A 21049-nucleotide genomic window follows, 5' to 3' on the forward strand; every position below is an offset into this window, starting at 1 on the left:
CGCTCACTGAAAAGAAGAGGTGTTGTATTATGCAGTGGCCGAGCTATGGGGTTACGCCTGCACTGCGCCTGCCAGACTACGCGATAAGGAGAAGACAGAGAACTGCGGACACGGCTGTATTGCCAAGACCAAACGTACAGAACGTCTGCGTAAATATATAGGATGACTACTTGGCCAAATATGGTCGTTCACTTGTTCGCTCCGCACAGCCAATGGTGTTCCGGTCGTGAACATTCTCAGGCCCACTACGCTGGTCGTGTGTTGCTAAGCCGTTTGGTGAGAGCCGCCAACTCACCTAACTTTCCGGACGTGTCGAACCGATGGTGACATTGGGGATGCGTCACTCTCTGCACATGTACTTTTTCTTTTGTCTGGGCGCGCCCTGACAAGAGGATAGTATGTAATCACAACGGTCAATGCATTGGTTATGGGTTTCATCTAGCCTGTACTGAGATGGAGGTCAGCTGGTATCTTATACTATAATTCCTGTCGACACTTTTCGCTGTCCGGGTGTTACATGTCGAAGATCATTAGGCTGAAATTATGTGGAGCAAAGGTGTTCTCCATAAATTCTTGACTCTTTTTAAGGCGCCGTACGTCAACTCTCGTGGCCGTGTGAAGGTCTACGGGGAGCTCTTGCCTGAGCTCACCACAAAAAGAGGTGTTCGACAGGGATGTCCTCTTTCACCTTCCCTCTTCAACTTCATCATGGATGCGATTATGAAAGACTCACTACCATCCTCTAATGCCTGTGGGTTCGAAGTGCTCCCGGGTGTCCTTACGCAGATATCGAGTATACAGACAACATAGCTCTTCTTGGATCTGACCCCGTGGTAAGGCAAACAATATTAAATAATCTAAATAATTCTGCCTGGCGGTTCGGCATGCGCTTCACACCGTCAAAGTGTAAAGTGCTACTGCTAGACTGGGTGGCCTCGAACCCTAGCCTCATGCTTGCGGATGAACCGAATGTAGTAGCAGACAAATTTGTTTACCTGGGCAGCTGTGTCACTCCCGGTGGTCTCGCGAAAGATGATATTTTCATCCGGATTGGGAAGGCCGGAGCAACTTTTGTGAACCTGCGTCACCTGTGCTGTGGGCGTGAAATCATCCAATCCGTCAAGGGTCGAGTTTACAATGCTGCGGTGCGCTCCATATTTCTATATGGGTCAGAAATCGGGCCACTGTCGAAGACGTCAAAAGCTTTTTGTGTTTGACTATCGATTTCTTCGGTGCATTGCCCGAATCTGATGGGAACACCGGATCAGCAGTGCTGAAGTTCGCCGAACGGTATTCGGGAGAAATAGCTTAACCTCGATGGATGAACTGATCACACTGCATAGGTTGCGCTGGCTTGGCCACGTGTTGCGTATGCCAGTCGACCGACTTCCTCGAAGGGCTCTTTTCACACAACAACGTGAAGGGTGGAAACGAGCCAGAGGTGGTCAAACAATGACTTGGCAGAGAAGTATAAAAGCCATTACCAGCAAACTCAGCTGACCCGGTCACTGTCGTCTTCCGGGATGGAGACCATGAGACGGGCCACATCAGTGGTTGGATACATTATCAGACATGGCCTAGTTGCGCCCTCAATGATGCTCGTGAACCCAAGCTATTGCCTTCAATGCATAGCTTCCTTCCCTTTCCTTCACATAACAGCCCAGTGCTGTATTTACGCAATAATTTAGCAGCTCCCTCCTCCGATGCGCATCTCACTACTTCACCTCCCCGAAATACGGTGAACGAAACTGTGGAACCCACGACCACTGTACGACAAGTACGCGATTATTATAGCTAAGAATGATGATGACGATGAGGCCATTAAGTTTTAGATGCTCACAAATTTACCAGAGTTGCCGAAAACACTTGATTCAAGCCTTAATTATGTGTTCGAATTACTCGATATAACCCTTGGAATAAATCTGACTGAGCGTGCACGCTACTTATCTTCACTTGCTGACAATTTTGTAATAAGTTGTCTACCCTACATTTGAAAGCTTCTTTGTTGGTCAGTGACACTTCGGTGGTGATCAGCCATGTTCTGCTGGGTTGTTCGAAAAGCAGCGAATGCTTCCCTGTTTGTTTACTTATGTTGCTCACCGTAACAGGCATCACAGTTTCATCCAGCTCAAAGATGTCTTGCTAACTGTTGTTAATTGGTGATAGCGCAGCCTTCTGAAATTCGGAAAGTTGAATAAAGCTCAAGATCTCCAGGCTGCGGTCTCTCTGAGTGTGATTTGTCATGGCTCAACGGAATTGTAACAAGGTGAGAATGGTGTAAATATTTGTTTACATCAGAATTAATATCTTGCACTAACTAAGAAGTTTCGTTCCTACAGCAACATACGCAAAAAGCGTACAACGGTTCCATAACCCTTTTTCAGCGATTTTTAAGCTGCTGGGCTCACACGGGGATACGGTAAATGCTTTAAACTCCAGTTGGCCGTTTGCCACCTTAACACTAATTATGGCGCAACTAGCAGCATCATTATGTGAAATGTAAGGTTTACGTTTGTAAGATGCAAGATGTGTTAAAAATACTCTAAGTATTAAACACTGTATACCAGAAGCAGCGATTAGAAAGCTTAACAGTGAAAATAAATTGCCAAAAGATTGGGCTAGCATGACAATGTTTAGGACCTGATATCGCCACTCATGCAGCACGTCCAGTACGTACCTTCTTCGGGTGTTGTGACGTTTAGTTGCGCTGGCAGCCCCAAATCCACTCCATTGAATGCTGCAACCTCAAACTGGTACACACGTCCAAATTCTGAAATCAAGAATAAAAAGTGTGGTGCTGGAAATTTTTTCCGAAACCGATAAACAGATTTTGGTCAAATGCCTGTAACTGCCGAAATCTACTTAGATTTTGGTGGTATTGGAAAATATACGCTAAAATAAGAATCTGTAGCAGGGTTTGGTTGTTATCAAACTTGGTGTTCGTCAGGTAACAAATGTATTGGAATCGCCGAACAAAGATAGTGAGTAAAAATCATATGAGATTTAAACAATGTTTTACGTTAAACAGATTATACCGACACCACAAAAATATAATTTTCTTTAAATTATTTCATTTTCAGATCATGATTTCGTGGAGGAACTTTCGACTGAATCCGTTGTTTTACACCTCTTTATGAGCCAAGGACCTGTCTACCGAGTTTCTTTATTGGACAGTTCATCCTCTAATATTTCTAAGTAGACGATAGTTTTGTGATAGCAAAACAAATTATCAGCCCCCTATTCTCTTGATCCCCCTAAACATTGTTCTTCCTGGTTTTGTCCTGGGACTTAGATATTCCAAACAGGTAAGTTGCGGTTCGTAAGAAAAGACGCGTGATTACTCAGCATGATTTTTAAGTTAGTTATCTCTCCTTTCCATTCCCTCTCGGCTTAGTACTTCTAATCCCTGGCCAGTCTAGATAGACACAGGTGATTACCAAATACAAACTACTTTGCGTATGAATATCACAACAAGCTATGGATGCACGATAGGTCATACTTTTATGTAGATGAAGAAAGAATACCAAAAAATTACAGTAAAAAAGCTCTTTTTGCTTAACTAATAGAACAAATAATTAGGCTATACCTGATTTCAGATTTGACAAAAAGCCTTTTCTGTATTTTCTAGCGCTCAACAATTTCTTCAATAACCTTTTGAGGGTGAAGGATGTGTTGCTAACTCATGCGTTTTTTTCACCAAGATTCCTATGGAATTCCAGTTCGGACAGCGAACAGTCTGTCCAGCGTGTGGATATTGTGGTGTGATAATCATAGTTTGGAAAATAGAAGCGCAGAGATGGACGTTTATATTAAAAAATAATCTTCTTATCGGAAATAAATGCAAAATCTGGATGATAATTGTTGTGTGCTTTATGTATGTAACCAATGTCCACTTTTATCAAACTCTGCTTCTTTTCCAATATTTTCCCCGCCATCACTATTCATCATCACTGCTGTGCATATCAATTCCCGTACCACGGAATCTCATCTATCCCTATACGACCAAACAGAGAGGAAGTCAATATAGTTTTGAATAGGTAGGTCACTGGCGATGAGATTCTCGGCGCCATTCTACTATGGTACACCCGTCACCCCATTAAGTGCGATTCTTTTCTCGTTTTATCTAAACACTTTCCTCCTGTATCCACTTGGGCTTTTCAACCATCATCTCAATGAATTCGCAATGAATGTGTCATTAATGCTTGTGATTTGCTTGGCAGAGTCATATCGTTTTTTCAATACCTGTGAACACTGGATGTGGATTTTGTGAGTGGAGGATGAGCGGCGCTCTATCCTGTCTGTGAGTTGATCACACCGCTGATCAGCCACCCGTGGCCAGGAAGTCGCTGGTTCGAGATTGTCTGGAGTTTCGTGAGATGCACACTGTTGATGATTCCCAATAGGGATGAAATATCTGTACAGTGCTTCTCGGCTTTTCAGGATGGATTGGCTTCAAGTACGGAACGAAATCACCACAGAAATTCTCGAATCTCCTCATACTACCAATAAGTATACTCTGTTTTCTACACTCTTCAGTTTTCTACGCATGTCACCCTGTCCATGGTAAAGGCCGCATTGATTCCTCGAAGTGGTGTATTTGACCTCATGGTCAGTTTAATTAGATGAGGTGATGCTTATCGTAATGAGACAAACTAGCTCTTGCGCATCACGCATAGGTAGGTATTCCGTCCTGTTTTAATCACAACACTGAAAAACATTTATGTGATTTATGCAATGTTCCAACAGATCAAGCGTATTCTTTCCCTACTTTGGACCCGGTAAATTTAATTCAACTTAGGGGATCCTAAGGTGGGACGATGGACGAACTTTAAAAGACCGCCTGGTTTTTGTAAATTTGCCGATGCCATATTAACTGTAGTTGTGGTCACGATCGATATGGAAGGGTTCCTGATACGTACGTCACTGCATTTGAGCAAAATCTCCATCCGGGTGTCATTGACTAAAATCTTTTTTTTTCACGTCATCGCTTTCAAAGAGGTCTCAAATGATGCACCTGTTATCCACAATTAAGCATTTGTAACACAGCGCTCGATTACTCCGGGAGATCTTGATCAAATTAAGTTTCCTAAAGTGACAAAAAATTCGCTTTAGAGGGTTGATCCGCCAAAACGACTGAAACGGCGTTAGCGTACCAAATTATTGATAGCTCTGGTGCAGCCATTGGTTATGGGTCAGGTGACCCCGAAAAACTAGTCACTGGTGATGTTTGCTAAATCGACCAGCGGCCATAGGACCAGGTGATAAATGATGGCTTTTTTGGAATATGATGTTGTTTGTTGGAAGATAAAACAGCTTCTCTTCGTGACTATTGGCTTACACAGACTATAAATTGGTCGACTTTGGGAGCCACAATAAAACGGTACTTTAGGGTTTGACATTATTATCCCGTCTTACTTATGATCACTTAATAAAGTCTAGTGACATTTAAGAAGAAATTGATGGACGTTCGGTTAGTCCGCGCCGTGCACAAATGTGTCCTTCTGAAGAGAAACAAGAAACGTCCATTTTTAGCACCTAATTGTTGGCGCAATCTTACCATTCATCAGTTATTTCTACAATAGAAAGTACTTAAAGAACGCGAAACCTAAAATTTGCCATGGTATGTGAATGTTTTTAAATGTGAGTTTGAATCGATAAATATGCAAAACCTCATTTTACTTTGCCTCTTAGGTGGTGAGTTATGAAGGAGGCTAATTTTTGTTCAAATGGCACCCATTTCCAACCACACATAAATGTAGTTTTTGCTTTTCAAACCTAAACATTGGAAGCAGAATTTGGTATAAGTCGCTCTACTGACCCATGTTAACTTCATTTTCATGCAGAATGTTATGCAAACTACAAGTTAAATCCTCAAGTCTTATGCCATTCGAACTTCCCGATAGAATATAATGGTAACGCATCTATAATATTTCGTATTAGGGTGTCTATTTCCGTTACACATTGAAGAGATCTCCTAGAGCTCTAGCTAAGAACCCTATAACCGCTCATGAACTAAACAACCCTGTCGAACTTGGTACCTAAACATACCTCAGCGGCCAAGAAATTGCAACAGCATCTCTTAACTGCGGCAACTGTAATGTCATATACACATTAAGAGGTGTTTGTTTTTAGATAACACTCCAAGAATCTCTTCGCAATTGGCTTTCAATGTAGTTATATGCTATGGCCTTAAACAAAACAAACTCGCTTAGGTTCCCCAACATTTTCTTCCAAAACTGATATTTAGCACGTTGAAAAAGGATAGATGCGCTCTGATGGCAATAAAACGTTATTTTTGGGAATCTACGCTGACACCGTTTTCTTAAGTATTACGAGGTATATATATACACACCCGTGTATATCAAGTTCTGGAGAGTCGGACAGCTGACGCATCTGTCAAATCTTTTGTGGCTGAGAAAGTGTATAAAGAGTTCGGATAACGGGCGATACAATAAAACCATACTTTCAACCCCTGATTAGCCGATCTGTTGTCAATCACCTATCTTAATTCATTGTTGTGAATTCTTACACAAAATGTTACACCTATTAGATTGGTCGTACTGTATGTACAGAGCCAATTCTTATCAGAGACTTTAACGGTGAACATTAACATACTTCTCTGGATACAGATAACCTGTTTGCCCATACCTTATGAGTGTTGTCGAGTTTCGCAAATATGCAGTCAGATCAGTGCTTTATATATTTCAATCATTCTATGCTGCAGAGATGAGAACCATAGATTAGGACCACCAGATAGGTGTTTGATTCGAACCTATCACTAACATCCGAAGGAACCTGTTAATAGGGTGACGTAAAGCATGTTAGCAATGGTACAGCAAACCCGATCACGCGCGAGGCTGGCCACATTAATTTTATTCTTCAATAGACGTGACACCAACAACGCAGGTTGGAGGATAAAGATAGTGTAAAATATGCGATTCTGTATTTTCCGACGTATAACCTAGTCATATTCTACAGGTACGAACGAAACATTGGTTGCTATAAAACAATTAGTAAAGTATGTCACGTTATTTTAGCAGTTCCAACCAAATCATGCTTTTCGTTGTCAAAAACTGCAAAGTACATTGCAGCTATTTCATTTGTGTTGGGAATCATCGGCCGTGCATATCTCATGGATCGCCAAGGCGAATTGAACTCGCAGTCTCCCTGCTAGTAGCTGAGAAGCAAACCGTTCGGCCATGATTGGAAGCTGATCAGTGGTTTGCTTTGCTAGCACTTAGAAAGGTTGGAATGTCACTCATCATCCAATTCACATCACGCAGTGAGACGACTTTTGGGCTTGAAGATTCGAACGTGGTGTACCTTGTTTTTTTCCTGATCTGCTCGTGGTTTCTCTATAGTATGAGTGTAATGGAGAACCTTTAATTTTACTTATTTATAAGCCCCACAAACTTCATTCTATTTTAGTTGATTTATTCTACTTATGGGTAGAGAATTCACTCAGGCCTGTGCATTCAAATCATGGGCTACAATTTTGTGATTGAGTAACAACCCAAGTAATAAGTGAAACGTGACCATACAGCCAGTGGACAATTACCTCACGAGTAGGTTTTTTATTTTGGTGGGATTGGGGTTCAAATCATTTTATAATGTACAGTGCTAGTGTAATGTTGAAAATATGACAATGCCGCACAGTGCTCCTCAAGTCTCCACTCAAGGTTGATGTTCTCTGTGAGTACCACTGGATTTATCAAATTTCATCAAGCCACGAAATAAAATAGTTGAATTTTCATTCCTCGCAAGCGGAAATACTTTAAAATGACTATGAATTCTGCAACAAATAATGGGTTTGTGGAAATTACATTTTATAATGTATTCATTGGGGACAAACAGCGTTGGCGTTCACGAACGCAGACGCCAAGGATCAAGTTCCGTCTGCCCAACGGACTGAAAGGATATAACATGTTGTCTGATGAAAATGAGCAGACCGCTTTCCCACAGAATTTATGCAAATCAGGTGCCTTGATAGCTCATATGTCGACAGCAGCTTAAGCGATAACGATCACTTTTGCTTAAACTGATCTGCCCATATTACCATTTTTTTCTCTTTCAGCAAATTGCAGTAACCAGAGAAGAAAATGTCTTCTGTAACAGCAAATGCGCCACTTATGCAGCATGCACTAGCCCGTGTAATGCTCAGGAACAAGTTGCGAGAAACGTAGTTCATATAGAAAGGAAAAGTGCAGCTAACGACCAAACTTTTAAGTCCAATTTTTGAGTGCAGTTCCTAAAGAAATACAGAAAGTTGCTTGTTCACACCTTCTACCTCCAGGAAATTCTTACAGTGTTAATGTTCTATGGGTTATTAGTAGATTCGGGCGCCAAATACCCAATACCCAATGTTCCATGGTGATATCTTATGCCAGTTTCAGACTTATTTCGTGACTTTTTTTAACTTGGTCAAAAGTTGAACCTCGTCAGTATACGTGCGCAGTTTTGCTCAATAGAAAACATACAACTGCGTTAGACCTTGAATGCAACTCAAGCTGGTAGAGAGGATTAGGTGACGTGCAACGTGTCGACATTTACGGGCAGAATTTGGATCCATCAGTATGAATCGCGAACGCAGGTCTTATCCAGATGCTTTCATCCGTGTCTCTCCAGTCAGAACAAGTCAGACTGTTATTTCGCGAGCGTACCGTGCTGGTGCACTAGTTTCATAGCATGCTGAGTGCACGGTTTAGGAAACTCACCATGGGAAATTCAGCTTTCTCCACACCCTCATATAGGAGCCAAGTAATTTTTGAACTTCCATAGGTACCTGTATTTATGCAACAGTAAACAAACTGAAAACTATCTGACTCATGCCATCTCTAAAACAGCAAGTATAATAAGGGTATTTTGTAAAAAAAAGCGGAAGCTTAGGGAATCACGTATGTAATTTGGCACATATAGCTGACACCTTGGTGGGAAATTGAAAAGTACAATCTACCAGAAACCAAGAGACACAGGAACCATCTTAAGCTGTTTATCAGCACACCCAAAGTTTGTGTACGCCAGTATTTTCTCATCGATGTTTCGTTGAGTTAGAGCGCTGTGCACAGAAGAGATGAACAGAACGGCAGCTCAGATTGAGATTGCCAACAAACTTCAAGAAATGGGATAACAAGTGAGTTTGAATTAGCGTCAACTAAGAAAGATATTGACTCCAGTATCTAGACCCAGTGAAGAATGGTTTGGCACAGCAATCATTACATATAAAACAGGAACATCGGACGTTATTCGAAGGTTGTTAAACTTAGCCAACATTCGAGTAGCTTTTCAGAAGGGAAAAACGCTACGCTCAGTTTTGGCGCAATTGAAAGATCCCTTGCCGGTTGAAAGGGCTGGGGACTGTGTGTATAAAATTAACTGCAACGAGTGTGCCGTTTGCATAGGGCAAACTGTTAGGGAATTGCACACCAGAATTGATGAGCATAAAAGAAGGATAAAAGAACCAACAAGGAATGCAGAAGAATGCCAAAAGCTGGTCAATGGCCCAGCGATGGTGGTACATGCCTTAGACACGGGACATAGAATGGATCTGGAGAATGTTGAAGTTTTAAGACGGGGACTGCGATTCACACCACAGCGGCTGATAGCCGAGGCGGTGGAAATTACTAACCATCATAGTGTGAATAGAATCGAGGGTGTGGAACTGGTGAGCGTATGGAAAGCGGTCTTAGATAAGCCGAGTTGACACGTGACTACGTGGTTGTCAGTCCACGTGGAATCATTAGCAAAAACTGGGGGTGGGAATCGCAACCCGATCAAAGGTCACAGCATTCCTCTTACACAACTTTCTTGGCACTAGCTCACCCACACATACTGACAGAAGGTTCAAACGAAGTTCAAGAGGAACCATCAAATGAACCAAACCAAAAGAACTAGACTTTAGGCTGGACCCAAACACATGTGGGTTTCCCCACCGACCCAACACTTGTTCAACCAGTCTAACACACTAAAATCCCTCGGCCGATACCCAACAGAGATTTAGCTTCCGCCTTAAATCTCGACCAATCTCAGAGCCTAGTCACTTGGCCTGAAGAAGCTTTTGTGTCAAAAGCGAAACGTTACCAAGCAATAAATCACCAAACTTTTTCGAAAACTTTGGCTTACACCTTATTTTAAGTCAGAAATTTGCTTCTCAGCGTTGCAGCTTATTTTGAACTGGGTCAAGATATTTGTTTTCGGAGATGATGCAAAGAATTTTGAGCTTATGAAACCGGCTAACTGCCTATTCTCTGATCGGATTGAAAGCGGTCATTGTCAGTTCGTAATGTGCCATGCACAAGACAGGTCGGACGAATTGCTCTACGACGTGGTTCCGAAGGGTGTTTGAAAAACTCACTCACCCAAGTATGATGCTTCAGTAGAAGCGTCATTCCGGTTTCATCAAAAAGCAAAGGATCCATGAAGATTTTCTGATAGGCTAGGCCACAAAACTCATAGAAATCGTAACAGATAAAAAAGAAAGAAGGCTTTCTGTACAAGGGCAGATGGATAAGATGGTTTCGGAAAGTAGCAGGTTTCACCAAAGCACGGATCTACGGAAGATGGTTCGAAAATAATTGCCGTTGCGCCCTATTTAAGAAATGACCAGATCTTTCTAAATCGAGGTTTTTTAGTGGTTATGGAAGTTCCAAGAGCAAGTGATATCCAGATTAGATAGATTTAGCTTCCAAGATGCCTCCGAGTTTATGAAATTTGTTTGTAATTCTAATGTGAGAGGCGATGCGGTGTGCTACTTTCTTGCTGAGACATTTCTCTGCTACCCCCATCGTTAGATTTGTCCTGATAATGTTTCAGGAACTTTTGGGATACAAGTTTTCACAGGAATTATCAGTAAATGAAGAGAGGGAATTTTTAGGGTTCTGCTTCATATGGTTCTAGTGCCTCTGCAGTGAAAAGTGGTACATGCCAGAGGTGGACAGACGAAGGGCAGCCACAATCAGATGCATTAATTTTATGGCCTGCCTAGTAAGCTCCGTAGGTATTCGGATCATTAAGTTGTAGCATACTTTTGATGTACACGTATGAGGGCTACAATACTACAATTTCGCGCAAGCCTAGGCACAGGCAGTCGATATGAGGGGGTTAGGCTTGAGCCATGGGTCACTTATGTCAGTAGCTTCGTGTTCTAAAGACTGAGGTATCTCAAACTTCACCTTATGACTGATGTAAGGAAAATTGGTGCCATTTTCCTCCGCATCGCTTCGCTGATCCACATGAAAATTGGTCATTTTCGGTGGAGATTCGCGGAGAGCTTGCATACGCGGGGAATTACTAAATCTTCGTATGTTTTGTAACCAGCAGATAGAAGTTTCGGCTTAACTGACTGTACGGAGTAGATACGGATGACTAATAGCGAAGATATGGCTCTGGCAACAGGGTAATTTTGTGAGTAGGTGGGCAAGTTTGTTGCAAACAGCCACGCTACAGGGACACTTATTGCACAAGGTTGTACCAGATGACACATTATTCGTAGTGTTAATTGACATCTTCAAGTCCTTGCGAACACAACGCAACTTAAGGGGATTTTGCATTCCTGAGTTCTTTACTTTACAGTATTTTCATCATCTAGCTTTCCAGAAAATGGACAAGTTCACAATAAAAGTAACATCGTGAGCAGTAAGGTGAACCTTTTCATTTGTGTAGAACGATGCTTTGCTTACGTGCATATATATTTGACATTGATCCATATCCTTGCTGTCATCAGTACATTTCAGAAAACTTTAATACTGCAATAAGTATACGTATTATTAGCAGTACCACTGATGAAGTATGTGAGTAATCTGTGGTCGTGTCGTAGCTCCACCCCGCGTCAAATGAAAGGACGAAGGTCTTCGCAGCAGTCATTTATTAGCAAACAACAACTAAGTAAATTCAAGCTACTGGATAGGGAAGCAAACGTCTCATTTGCACATATTTTTCAAAAAAACTGCACACTCTCACGCGTCTTCTGGAGATTTCATGGACATTCATTGACCATAAAGCAGTTGTAAATTAATTCTGAAAAGTTCCATAAGGTCCGCAATAAACTTTGCCTTCAATTAGACAGGGGGGCGGAGCTTCGACACGACAACAGACTATTCGCGTGCCTCATCAGTAGTATACGCCGTTACACACTTGCTCCGCTTAAAGATCGCGTGCATGCCACCGGTGTCCATTTGCCCCAGTTGGGTCGGCTGCAGCAGCTGATCTATTAGGCAGCTCTTCAGGTGCATCATGCCACTTCTGAGGCGGAGTACCGTTAATTGTTTTCGATCGTTGACCGTCCTGAATTGTATGGACGTTTCCCCAACATCCGGTAACGAACATTGGGCCTTGCCAATTACTGCCCAGGTTCCGCGACCCTAGTCCACAGCTTCCCGGATTCTGATGATCCTCCTATTAGACGCTCGGTGCGGCTTCGACAGGGTCACGTACTACACACATGCCTCATTAGTAGTGTACACCGTTACACCATAAGTTTTGAATAGGCTACTTAAATTTAAACGCTCAAGCATATTATGTGGTACGGCTTGACTATGCGTGGTAATCTATGGAGCAATTGTAGAAGCATATCGACTGAGCCTAGGTGCATAAACCATATCCATGCGCGCCATCAGCTTGATTCAAAGATAAGCTGATGGGGCTGATTGGCTTACCGATCCACTGATTCCGCCATTTTAGTTTATGTTTTAAGGTGTTCGTTTCTTTTAACCAAATTACGAGCCAAAAAGGAACCACGGACGTTCCATGAACTATATATTCATGGCCAAATAGTTGGCTGGAGTAAGGTTACACAGAGAACCGGAGCTTATTACACTAAATTTTTTTCAAACTCTGCACTACTATCCCTAAAAAAACAGGGATATCGACCAAGAGCGTGGGTTCTTCGACGGCTGCCAACATAGAATTGAACCTCATCGCTGCTTGGGGAACCTATTTGCTTTGCAAGCAAAATGGGCTCTTGCTCGTTCAACACTAAAATTTCTCTGCGGTGGCCACCGGACACACACAAGATTATTTGGGATTTTCTTTTGTAATCTGTACTCGCTAATGTCCCCCGGTCTGTTAGTTGGTCAGGAAACTCATCATCAGGTTACAAATATACTCATTTGTCAAGTCAGTATCGTGATTGGCATTAGGCGGGAGACAAGGTACATGAGGTTTGGCAACGGTTTACTGCTTTATTTTTTATTTTGTTCTTTAGGTTTCGCCCCAGACGAATCATAGATCTTGTCCTAATGTTAGCCCAATTTTTGGCCAACCAGATTACTTTATCGGCACATAGACGATTTCAGTTTTGAGCCACTTACAGTGAGCCAATCGGATATTATGCGGCAATGTTGTCCCACAGAGCGAAAAACCTCAGTTATGACCTTATTAAACCCCTAAAGGACAAACAGAGAGCCGCACTGTGGAACTTTGAGTGGCATTCAACCGGTAGCGCCTTAAAGTTCTACACTTGCACGAGTCCTTTCATTGGGCGCATTCAACAGTTATGAGGTAGTTGTCTTACTGTCACCCGCACCCCTTTGTTGTTTAGCTTATTTACAACACTGTCTGCTGTTTCATCCAAGCGAAGTGAGCAGAAGACAAAATACACTTTGAGGACCATGTCTGTGTACTGTTAAGAGGCCGTTAAATCATGAAGTAGTTCACAGTATTAAGTTAACTTTTAGCACATTCCTGGAGCAAATCGCTTAGCGCGCACAGTGAGAGCGGACCATTCATACGATTTCTTCCGCTCGTTCATTATCACCAACATCCTTTCCCAGTAACCTAATATCTACCGATGCTTGTACACTTAAGCAGCTCGGAATTTCAAAGTTCCTGGTTGATCTGTCAACAGTTTCCCTGCTTTTATTGAAGTATTCAGGGGAAACAGTTACTAATGTGCCTCTTCGCCTGAGTTCCTCACCTTCTTATTGGAAGAAATTCTGGCACACACGATTCACCGAGCGTTTCTGATTGCAATATATTATTACAGATTGAATTGACATATTTTGAGAAGGCGCAATAGTACTGACCTTGATCTTTCAAACTACATTTCGTTAACGCAGTAATTTTATTTCACTTAGAAGCCATATTATTATCAGAGAATATGTACTAAACCGTAAGCAAAAGTTATGTGTAGATTCTAGTCAGTTTTCTCTCTCTAGTGTTTTCCAGAGGATAAGTGAACTGTGATACACTGTGAAGTTCACGTGATCTAGCAGGTTTATTTTAGGGTTTGCTTCACTTTGATTAGGTGCAAAGTATTGCGTTGTTCCAAAAAGCGCCTACTGGAGTGCAGGAAAAGTCGCTACAAAAAGATATAGAACGAAGATGAATATTTCGATTGTTGGGCTCGTACCTTTGTTGGAAAAGCCGTTGGAAATAGTCAGCAGAGTTCTAGAAAATTTTGGATTGTGTTATTTTCTGAGTGGAATATTTGTCATAAATCAGTCTGTTTTGGAAAGAGTTTTGTGGCGGGCTACGGGGTTAAATGTGGGTTTGGACACACAGACTGTGAATAATGCACATCTGAGCTGAAATGCTCGTAAACTAAAAGTTAGCTGTGGTAGATGATCGAAAGAGGCGAAGTTTCAGAGAATGTGAGGGAAGATCTCTCCCGAAAAAAGGCCATTAAGTATTTCATTAGTCAACATAGAAAACTGCCTTTCTGTCGTTTCACATATGGGCGTCCGTCTTCTGACTGGAACTGTGAGCTGAAAGCCTACACATTACCCTTGCATCACATAGATACTAAGGTAAGTTCTAATGTAGATTGATAAGTAAAATTACACTGACGGTCATGAAACCGAGTAATCAGCGGCAACTGAATCGTAAAATTTAAGTTGCAACAAATGAAGGGATAATCACCAAGTAAATTTGCTAAGGATGACCGTAGTTTTCCGAGAAAAGGATACGCATTTATTCAAAGGTTGGGTAGGAAAAACGCTCATTCCATAAATCTTGTTTATGCTGTCGCTCCAAAATCCATCATTTGTCTATAAGGCAAGGCAGTGTTTGTTGGTTTCATGGTGGCTGACCCAGTTGACCAAAGACAGGGAATTCCTACTCACAGCTTCTCGCTTGAGCGAGTTGATTCACCGTGAAAAATAGAGTAACATTTTTACACACCGATTCATCTCATTCACTGCTTGATGGCATGGGGTCCGTGTCATCTATCACCAAAAGAAAGCCGGGTATTCACCAGTACTACCAAGGAATCTGTTCAGTATATCTGTATATTCTGTCAAAAAGATCAGCAGACCTCCTTCACCCATAAATCTTCTCCTTTAAAGATTGATGTGTGCTGTGTCTTTGAAGGTCTTTACTCAATTCGTGCCCCTGTACTCGGCCCAAACCAGTTCCGTTTGTGCACGGGCTACGTCCCAGTTGTCATGTGACCACAGAGAGGCTCACAATTGTCTCAGTGGTAGGGAAATAGCTTTTGGTATGACACTGGGAGATCTCCCTGTCGATTCGATTTATGTGAATGACTAACTGTGAGGAGCCAAACTGGCTGGGTCTGTTCGGAAAGCGTTTACTCTTTTTGCTTACAACATACGGCACTCATGGTGCCAAATAATTTCTATATAAAAAACGTTCGAGAATCCTTCGGATAGCCGATGACACAGATATTCCTGTTCTGGCTGGCGATTTCGGTGATCATTTGTTTATTGACCACTTCTGTTTGTCAAAAGGATAAATCTTCGGTACATACGTGAACACCGATTTTCCTGGCCCCTGTAAACCATATGGAATAGAATACTGAGACAGGTCACACGATATTTTATTATAGACGGTGATTTCTTGTTGAAACAATCCTTTTGGAACACTAGTGCGGAGTCCAAAATCCCGTGGTTTTTTACCAATTCCTAAGCAGACTATTTACCACTTTGTTATTCACTGCCTTCTGTCAACTTTTTCCCTCTACTTTAAAATCGAACGATTCGTCGGAGAAATGCTCGCTGTCTTCTATCTGTGGCGTAAAGCTTCTCCCCTGTGTAGATCCTAAAGACTTGGAGCATGCGGACGCTACTGTACTACTTGGTTCAACTTTCATCCAAATACTAAACTCACTAAACAATACAGATATTATTAATATCGATTTGGTATCCTCTTGGACTTCCAAAGTGCAAAGCTTTATCATAAGGCTGGTCCAACGGACCAACTAAGCTGGTTGTGGCATCAAACCCATCTGAATTATTGAACTAAATTACCAATCATGTACTTCTATCACTTTCAAGGGTAGTATTACCGTCGAAGTAAATTGTACAATCGTAAATGCCGATTCTGATTTCTTTCAACTTAGACACCTCTGAGGTTAACTTAAAATAAGCTTGTCGGTGAAATGCTGCATTGCATCCAGTCTCACTTCTTGACTGATAAACCTGGTCGTCTTGCGTTTAATATAAGAGATTGCCCACCTTCTGCGACCGGTGTATGTGAGGCACTAAAAGAAGACTGTGGGAACATCATGTGAGCAATTCTGAAGTGCGATGAATTGCTTCAGCAAAAAAACCGACTGCTGGTCCAATCATCCTGTTGAGTTGGCTGTGCCAACTACGCGGACTTTGCTTCGTATGTTAGGTGGTCACTCGCCTCACGATGTCCTGTTTGTTGAGTCAAGTTCTGATTTAAAGATGACTCAAGGTGGACATCCTATGAAATTTAGACGGAGAATGATGAACATATCAAAGGGTCTTGGCTGCTCTGGTACATGTCGTCACTGGGTTCAGTCGTCAAAAACTCCCCACATAAATGATTGAAGATATTCACCACGATGTTGGTGTCGAGCAAACAGAGTCAGTGTTGTGTCTCTTGGCCTGTCTGCTGCTCCGTATTATTACTTTCCAAATGTTTTTTCCGTGCTCCGTCTATCTTACATTCCTACTGCCACACCCAGGCGATCGAAAACCATCCTACGTACGTAAACCTTTCACATTTGCAAAACTGAAATGCATTATATGGACGATAAAACCACAAAGCCTCTGAAGGAATAGTGGAATGCCTCTCTAGACCAAAGTAATCTTGACGATAGCAGGGCTAGTTCAAGCAAAATGTCAAATTCACTGCAGAATACACTAAGATGATCACGAATCTGGTTCTAACAGAGGATTTAAATGAACCCGACTCGATGTCTTGTTTCTGATATTCTTCAACTAAAAGTGCTGTACAGCACGCCTCGTATTGCAGTCGGTACTATATTCGAGGTTTAACTGCGTGTTTTCTTGAAGGAGGCCCCTCGCAAGGCTTCCGAATAATTCTCAGCAACCTTTGGGGTAGTGGGTTTTCAAAACCCTCTTCAAAGTCTAGATTTGCAATGTAACTGGCTAGCTTTTTTATCTTATAGGCCAGCGCACCAGATCGTCTTATGTGCTCAAGGCTTGAAAGCAACCAAAAATGTTGTCGTTTCAGAATGGCTATAAAAGGGTCCCCGTTTTTACTAATTTGCTATATTGGACATCCGCCGCTGCCCGGTCGGAACACACGAGTAGTCCGGAGTTCGGATATTTACCTTTCAGGTACAAATCTCTATTGAAAACCTTGATGCGGCTGGCTCTTCAAAACCAGTTGCCTGACGGTTCTTTGAAGTTTGTCCGGACAGTATCAATCACAGAGAACTGTTAGCATGATCTTGTTAAATGATACGTATTCTTGTGCCGCGGGCAAATCTGTTTAGGACCGTCCCCTATAGGGTAAGTCAAATGGATGCTCTTATAGTAAGCGCATGGCTTGGCTGTGTTGATTAATTTGACGAGACGAATCAAAGTAAATTTAGCATTGGGACATTAAGATTTCATGCAGCCAGAAAAGAATCCTGGAGATCAATGCGAAGTTGAGGCGCTTTTTTCTGAATCCATAAATTCAGCAGGAAATTAAATAACTTCATTGAGGTTGTACATTAAACCCATCAATGAAGACAAGAAAGTAGTAAGGCGCTGATCGCGATTATGCCGTGTAACTTANGAGACGAATCAAAGTAAATTTAGCATTGGGACATTAAGATTTCATGCAGCCAGAAAAGAATCCTGGAGATCAATGCGAAGTTGAGGTGCTTTTTTCTGAATCCATAAATTCAGCAGGAAATTAAATAACTTCATTGAGGTTGTACATTAAACCCATCAATGAAGACAAGAAAGTAGTAAGGCGCTGATCGCGATTATGCCGTGTAACTTAAGTACAGTTTGTCATTTTTCTTTAAGCTGCTTTACTTTTCATCCGGAGAAAATAGAACTTGTGAATTTAGCCATTTTATCAAGATAAAATGGCAACCCTTTTGATGGAATACACACTGACATCAATTATCATTATTTTGACCATACCTATACTGTATCGTCTTATCCTGGGATATCCGGACGGTTTCACACTGGGCTGTGAATTGTGCTCAAGGATTCTTGGAGGAATTATAGTTAGGAGAAGCCTGCTTACAGACGAAATTTTCTCAGCAACGAGAGTGTTTGCGTGTTGCGCGCCCGAAATGGTTGGATTGGGAAGAAAATGTTAGTCACTCGGGTCGTTGTGTTGGTGATGGTGAATGCCAAAAGGGCACAATAGTGGTGTCGCCTCCATGGGTGAGGAGACGCGTGCAACGTGGCTGAAAAGCTCAGCGGAAAACTTGACTATCTACACATTGGCCTGACTGTTGGTCATACTACACTTACCGAAAATCAGCGGTTTTCAAACTTTCTAGCTTAGTGCCTCCTTAGTTCTTCAGTTAGGATATCATCGCTCCTTTTCCCTGAAATTACAACTTCGAACAAATCATTACACAGTGCGCTGATAAAGTGCTTTATGGAGGGAAATTTTAGAAGATAACCTCCTCCGAAATATGACCAACCCCTGGCATCGTGTACAAAAGTGTCATTGGTCGGGTGTTTTTTGATGTAGCATTCCCTCGAAGAAATAAGACCCACTTATGCATAAATATCTCTTCCTTTTGTAAAAGTGTAGATGGTTTAGGTATATAGATTCCTGAGAGATGCAGTGATCCATTTGGAGGTACGTCACGCAAGTAAAGTGATAGCTCTTCTCAATTTTCTAAAAGGCCTAAACAATAATCAACCAAAATATTTCGATCATTATCACATTTTTGAACTTTCTGGTGTTTCCATCACTAACTTACTGTTTAAGAAATATGTGTTCAGGATTTTGGACGTTTGAAAATATAATGGTATGCCTTCAAGATCCTCGAGAGTAACTCGGCAAGGTAGCAGATATTTTGTGAAATTAATTTAATAAAGAATTCTCATGGTGGAAAGCATCGTAGACCACCATGTCAGTACAAAAATGTGCTGGGGAAAGCCAAGTTCGTGCTGCTAGCACCATGTGAATGACATCCAGTGTCATACAAAGCTTAAATTGTCTTATCAGGTCCTACAAAACCTGGTCAGCTGAGGTTGACAAGCTTACATAACGATTGAAATTAGAGTGAAGTCATGATGCTCTCACTGAGGTCTACCTCAGATAACTATGCTTTATAAAAAACTTAAAACCGTACGACAGCCGGCTGTAAAACATGTGGCAATGTGTGGCTAGCTGATGGCGGAAGTTTGTTACTAACGAATGAACTTGAAGATACACTGAAGAACTAAAAATCATGAACTCACTACGATAACTCATAGCGATCCAGCATGCTGTTTCATGGGCTAATTGGTTTATGTATTATGTCCGTTCGACCCGGCTAATGTTTTGAACACCAAGAAGTCGTGTAAAACCTAATCGATCGGGTCGCCTTAAGTGGTTACATGCAAAATCCACATGTTTGGTGTCCTTTACAGGCGAATCTATCTAATATCTGATGGAAAACTCTATTCGTGGTGTAAGCAGCCCAAAAACCAATGTGCTTACGTATTCCATCCGAGATTGTGGATGTGTAAGCAGTTTGCGTCACATTTCGTCTGATTGGTTTAGGTGGCTTTACTTCAACTGCTAAACCACCGTCGCCGTCCGAAGAGGCTGGAGAAAATGCCTCTGGTGGTCCGACCAGGCGATGGGAAACTTGGTAGCCGCGAAGATCACCATGACTTCTTTCTGGTGGATCCCATGCAAGCTCCAAAACTGCGAATGCTGCTTTCGGATCTTTTACACCGGGAGGAAGAGCTCGCCTGAGTTGATTTAATCGCAGGTTCCGTGGTGCGGAAGGAACTTGAAAACAAATGGATGGATCCAATATACATGGGTTTGAATCTAACACAAATGGGACGCTTGTGTCCACCGGGTTTAAATCAACGCAAACGACGAAGAAAAGATGCAAAATAAAAGTGACGACATAGGCAAGTTCCTTGGAGCTCATGCCTGGTGTTCAACTACTATGCAGTGGAAATTATTTGCTGAGAAGTTGAATTAACATCATTTCTGTCGCTCTCTTGTGTAACAAGACTGACACGCTGTACGAATGACTAACTGGTGGGTCCGACCTTGCTGACAGCGGCGTGAAATGAACGTGCGAAACGGACCAATCAGGGAGTAGCAACTTTGCCCAATCGGAGTGCAACTCTCCAAATGCCGGTTGCTTGCCGTAGTAGTGGCCATAGCAGCTAACAACTGCTGCACTGGGAAGGGAACGATTGATCATTGGGAAAAACTGGGTGGATGATCAATCGGTTCGTTAAGTCGGGTGAATAAATCAGCCAGCCACATCAAAACACTTGGAGAGCATTTCGAACCAATCAGATTCTCCTATCTGCCGGTTGCCCACAAAGGGAATAATAAAAAATGAAATAGAAACCTATAGTGGGAGATAAAATGGGCATCAGAGTAGCAAAAAGCAAATTCGCCCAAGGGAACAAGTGAATGGGAAAACATTTGTTCTTTGTTACAATCGGCACATGTGGCATTCACTTGCCCTGCGTACCCAAAATCCTCGACTTTCAAAGCTAACATCGGTCAGTGTGCGGATAACTCACATCTCACAACTCCTGTAAGTGAAAACCGAACGCTCATGACTAATTGGAAAGCCTTAAACTTGGAAGCAATATTGATTAACGAATAACAGGCCGGCTATGTGGCCTGGAAGCTAGGGATGTTCAGCCGGAAATTTATAGGAAATATTCAGACGGTTTGAGTT

The 21049-nt window shown here is 42.1% G+C and overlaps 2 protein-coding genes across 2 annotated transcripts in view; one reads left to right on the plus strand and one right to left on the minus strand.

Annotated features, from left to right (window-relative positions):
• The window catches only part of T265_12471 (hypothetical protein), a gene marked incomplete at both ends in the record, with an annotated part of 45358 nt that overhangs the window by 20963 nt on the left and 3346 nt on the right, over nucleotides 1–21049 (minus strand). Inside the window, 2 exons of the mRNA XM_009163995.1 lie at nucleotides 2678–2770; nucleotides 19831–20127. Of these exons, the coding sequence (XP_009162259.1) occupies nucleotides 2678–2770; nucleotides 19831–20127 (390 nt within the window). The remainder of the gene's footprint in view (nucleotides 1–2677; nucleotides 2771–19830; nucleotides 20128–21049) is intronic.
• T265_00191 (hypothetical protein) lies at nucleotides 1318–20091 on the plus strand (the record flags this gene model as incomplete). The annotated part of the gene is made up of 8 exons (XM_009163899.1): nucleotides 1318–1468; nucleotides 1497–1777; nucleotides 4537–4608; nucleotides 8075–8179; nucleotides 8917–9046; nucleotides 9174–9661; nucleotides 13199–13234; nucleotides 19894–20091. The coding sequence occupies 8 exons, from the start codon at nucleotides 1318–1320 to the stop codon at nucleotides 20089–20091; spliced, it is 1461 nt and encodes a 486-aa protein (XP_009162163.1).

This window comes from Opisthorchis viverrini (assembly GCF_000715545.1).
Source record: "Opisthorchis viverrini unplaced genomic scaffold opera_v5_2, whole genome shotgun sequence".
In the NCBI taxonomy this organism is placed as follows: Eukaryota; Metazoa; Platyhelminthes; class Trematoda; order Opisthorchiida; family Opisthorchiidae; genus Opisthorchis; species Opisthorchis viverrini.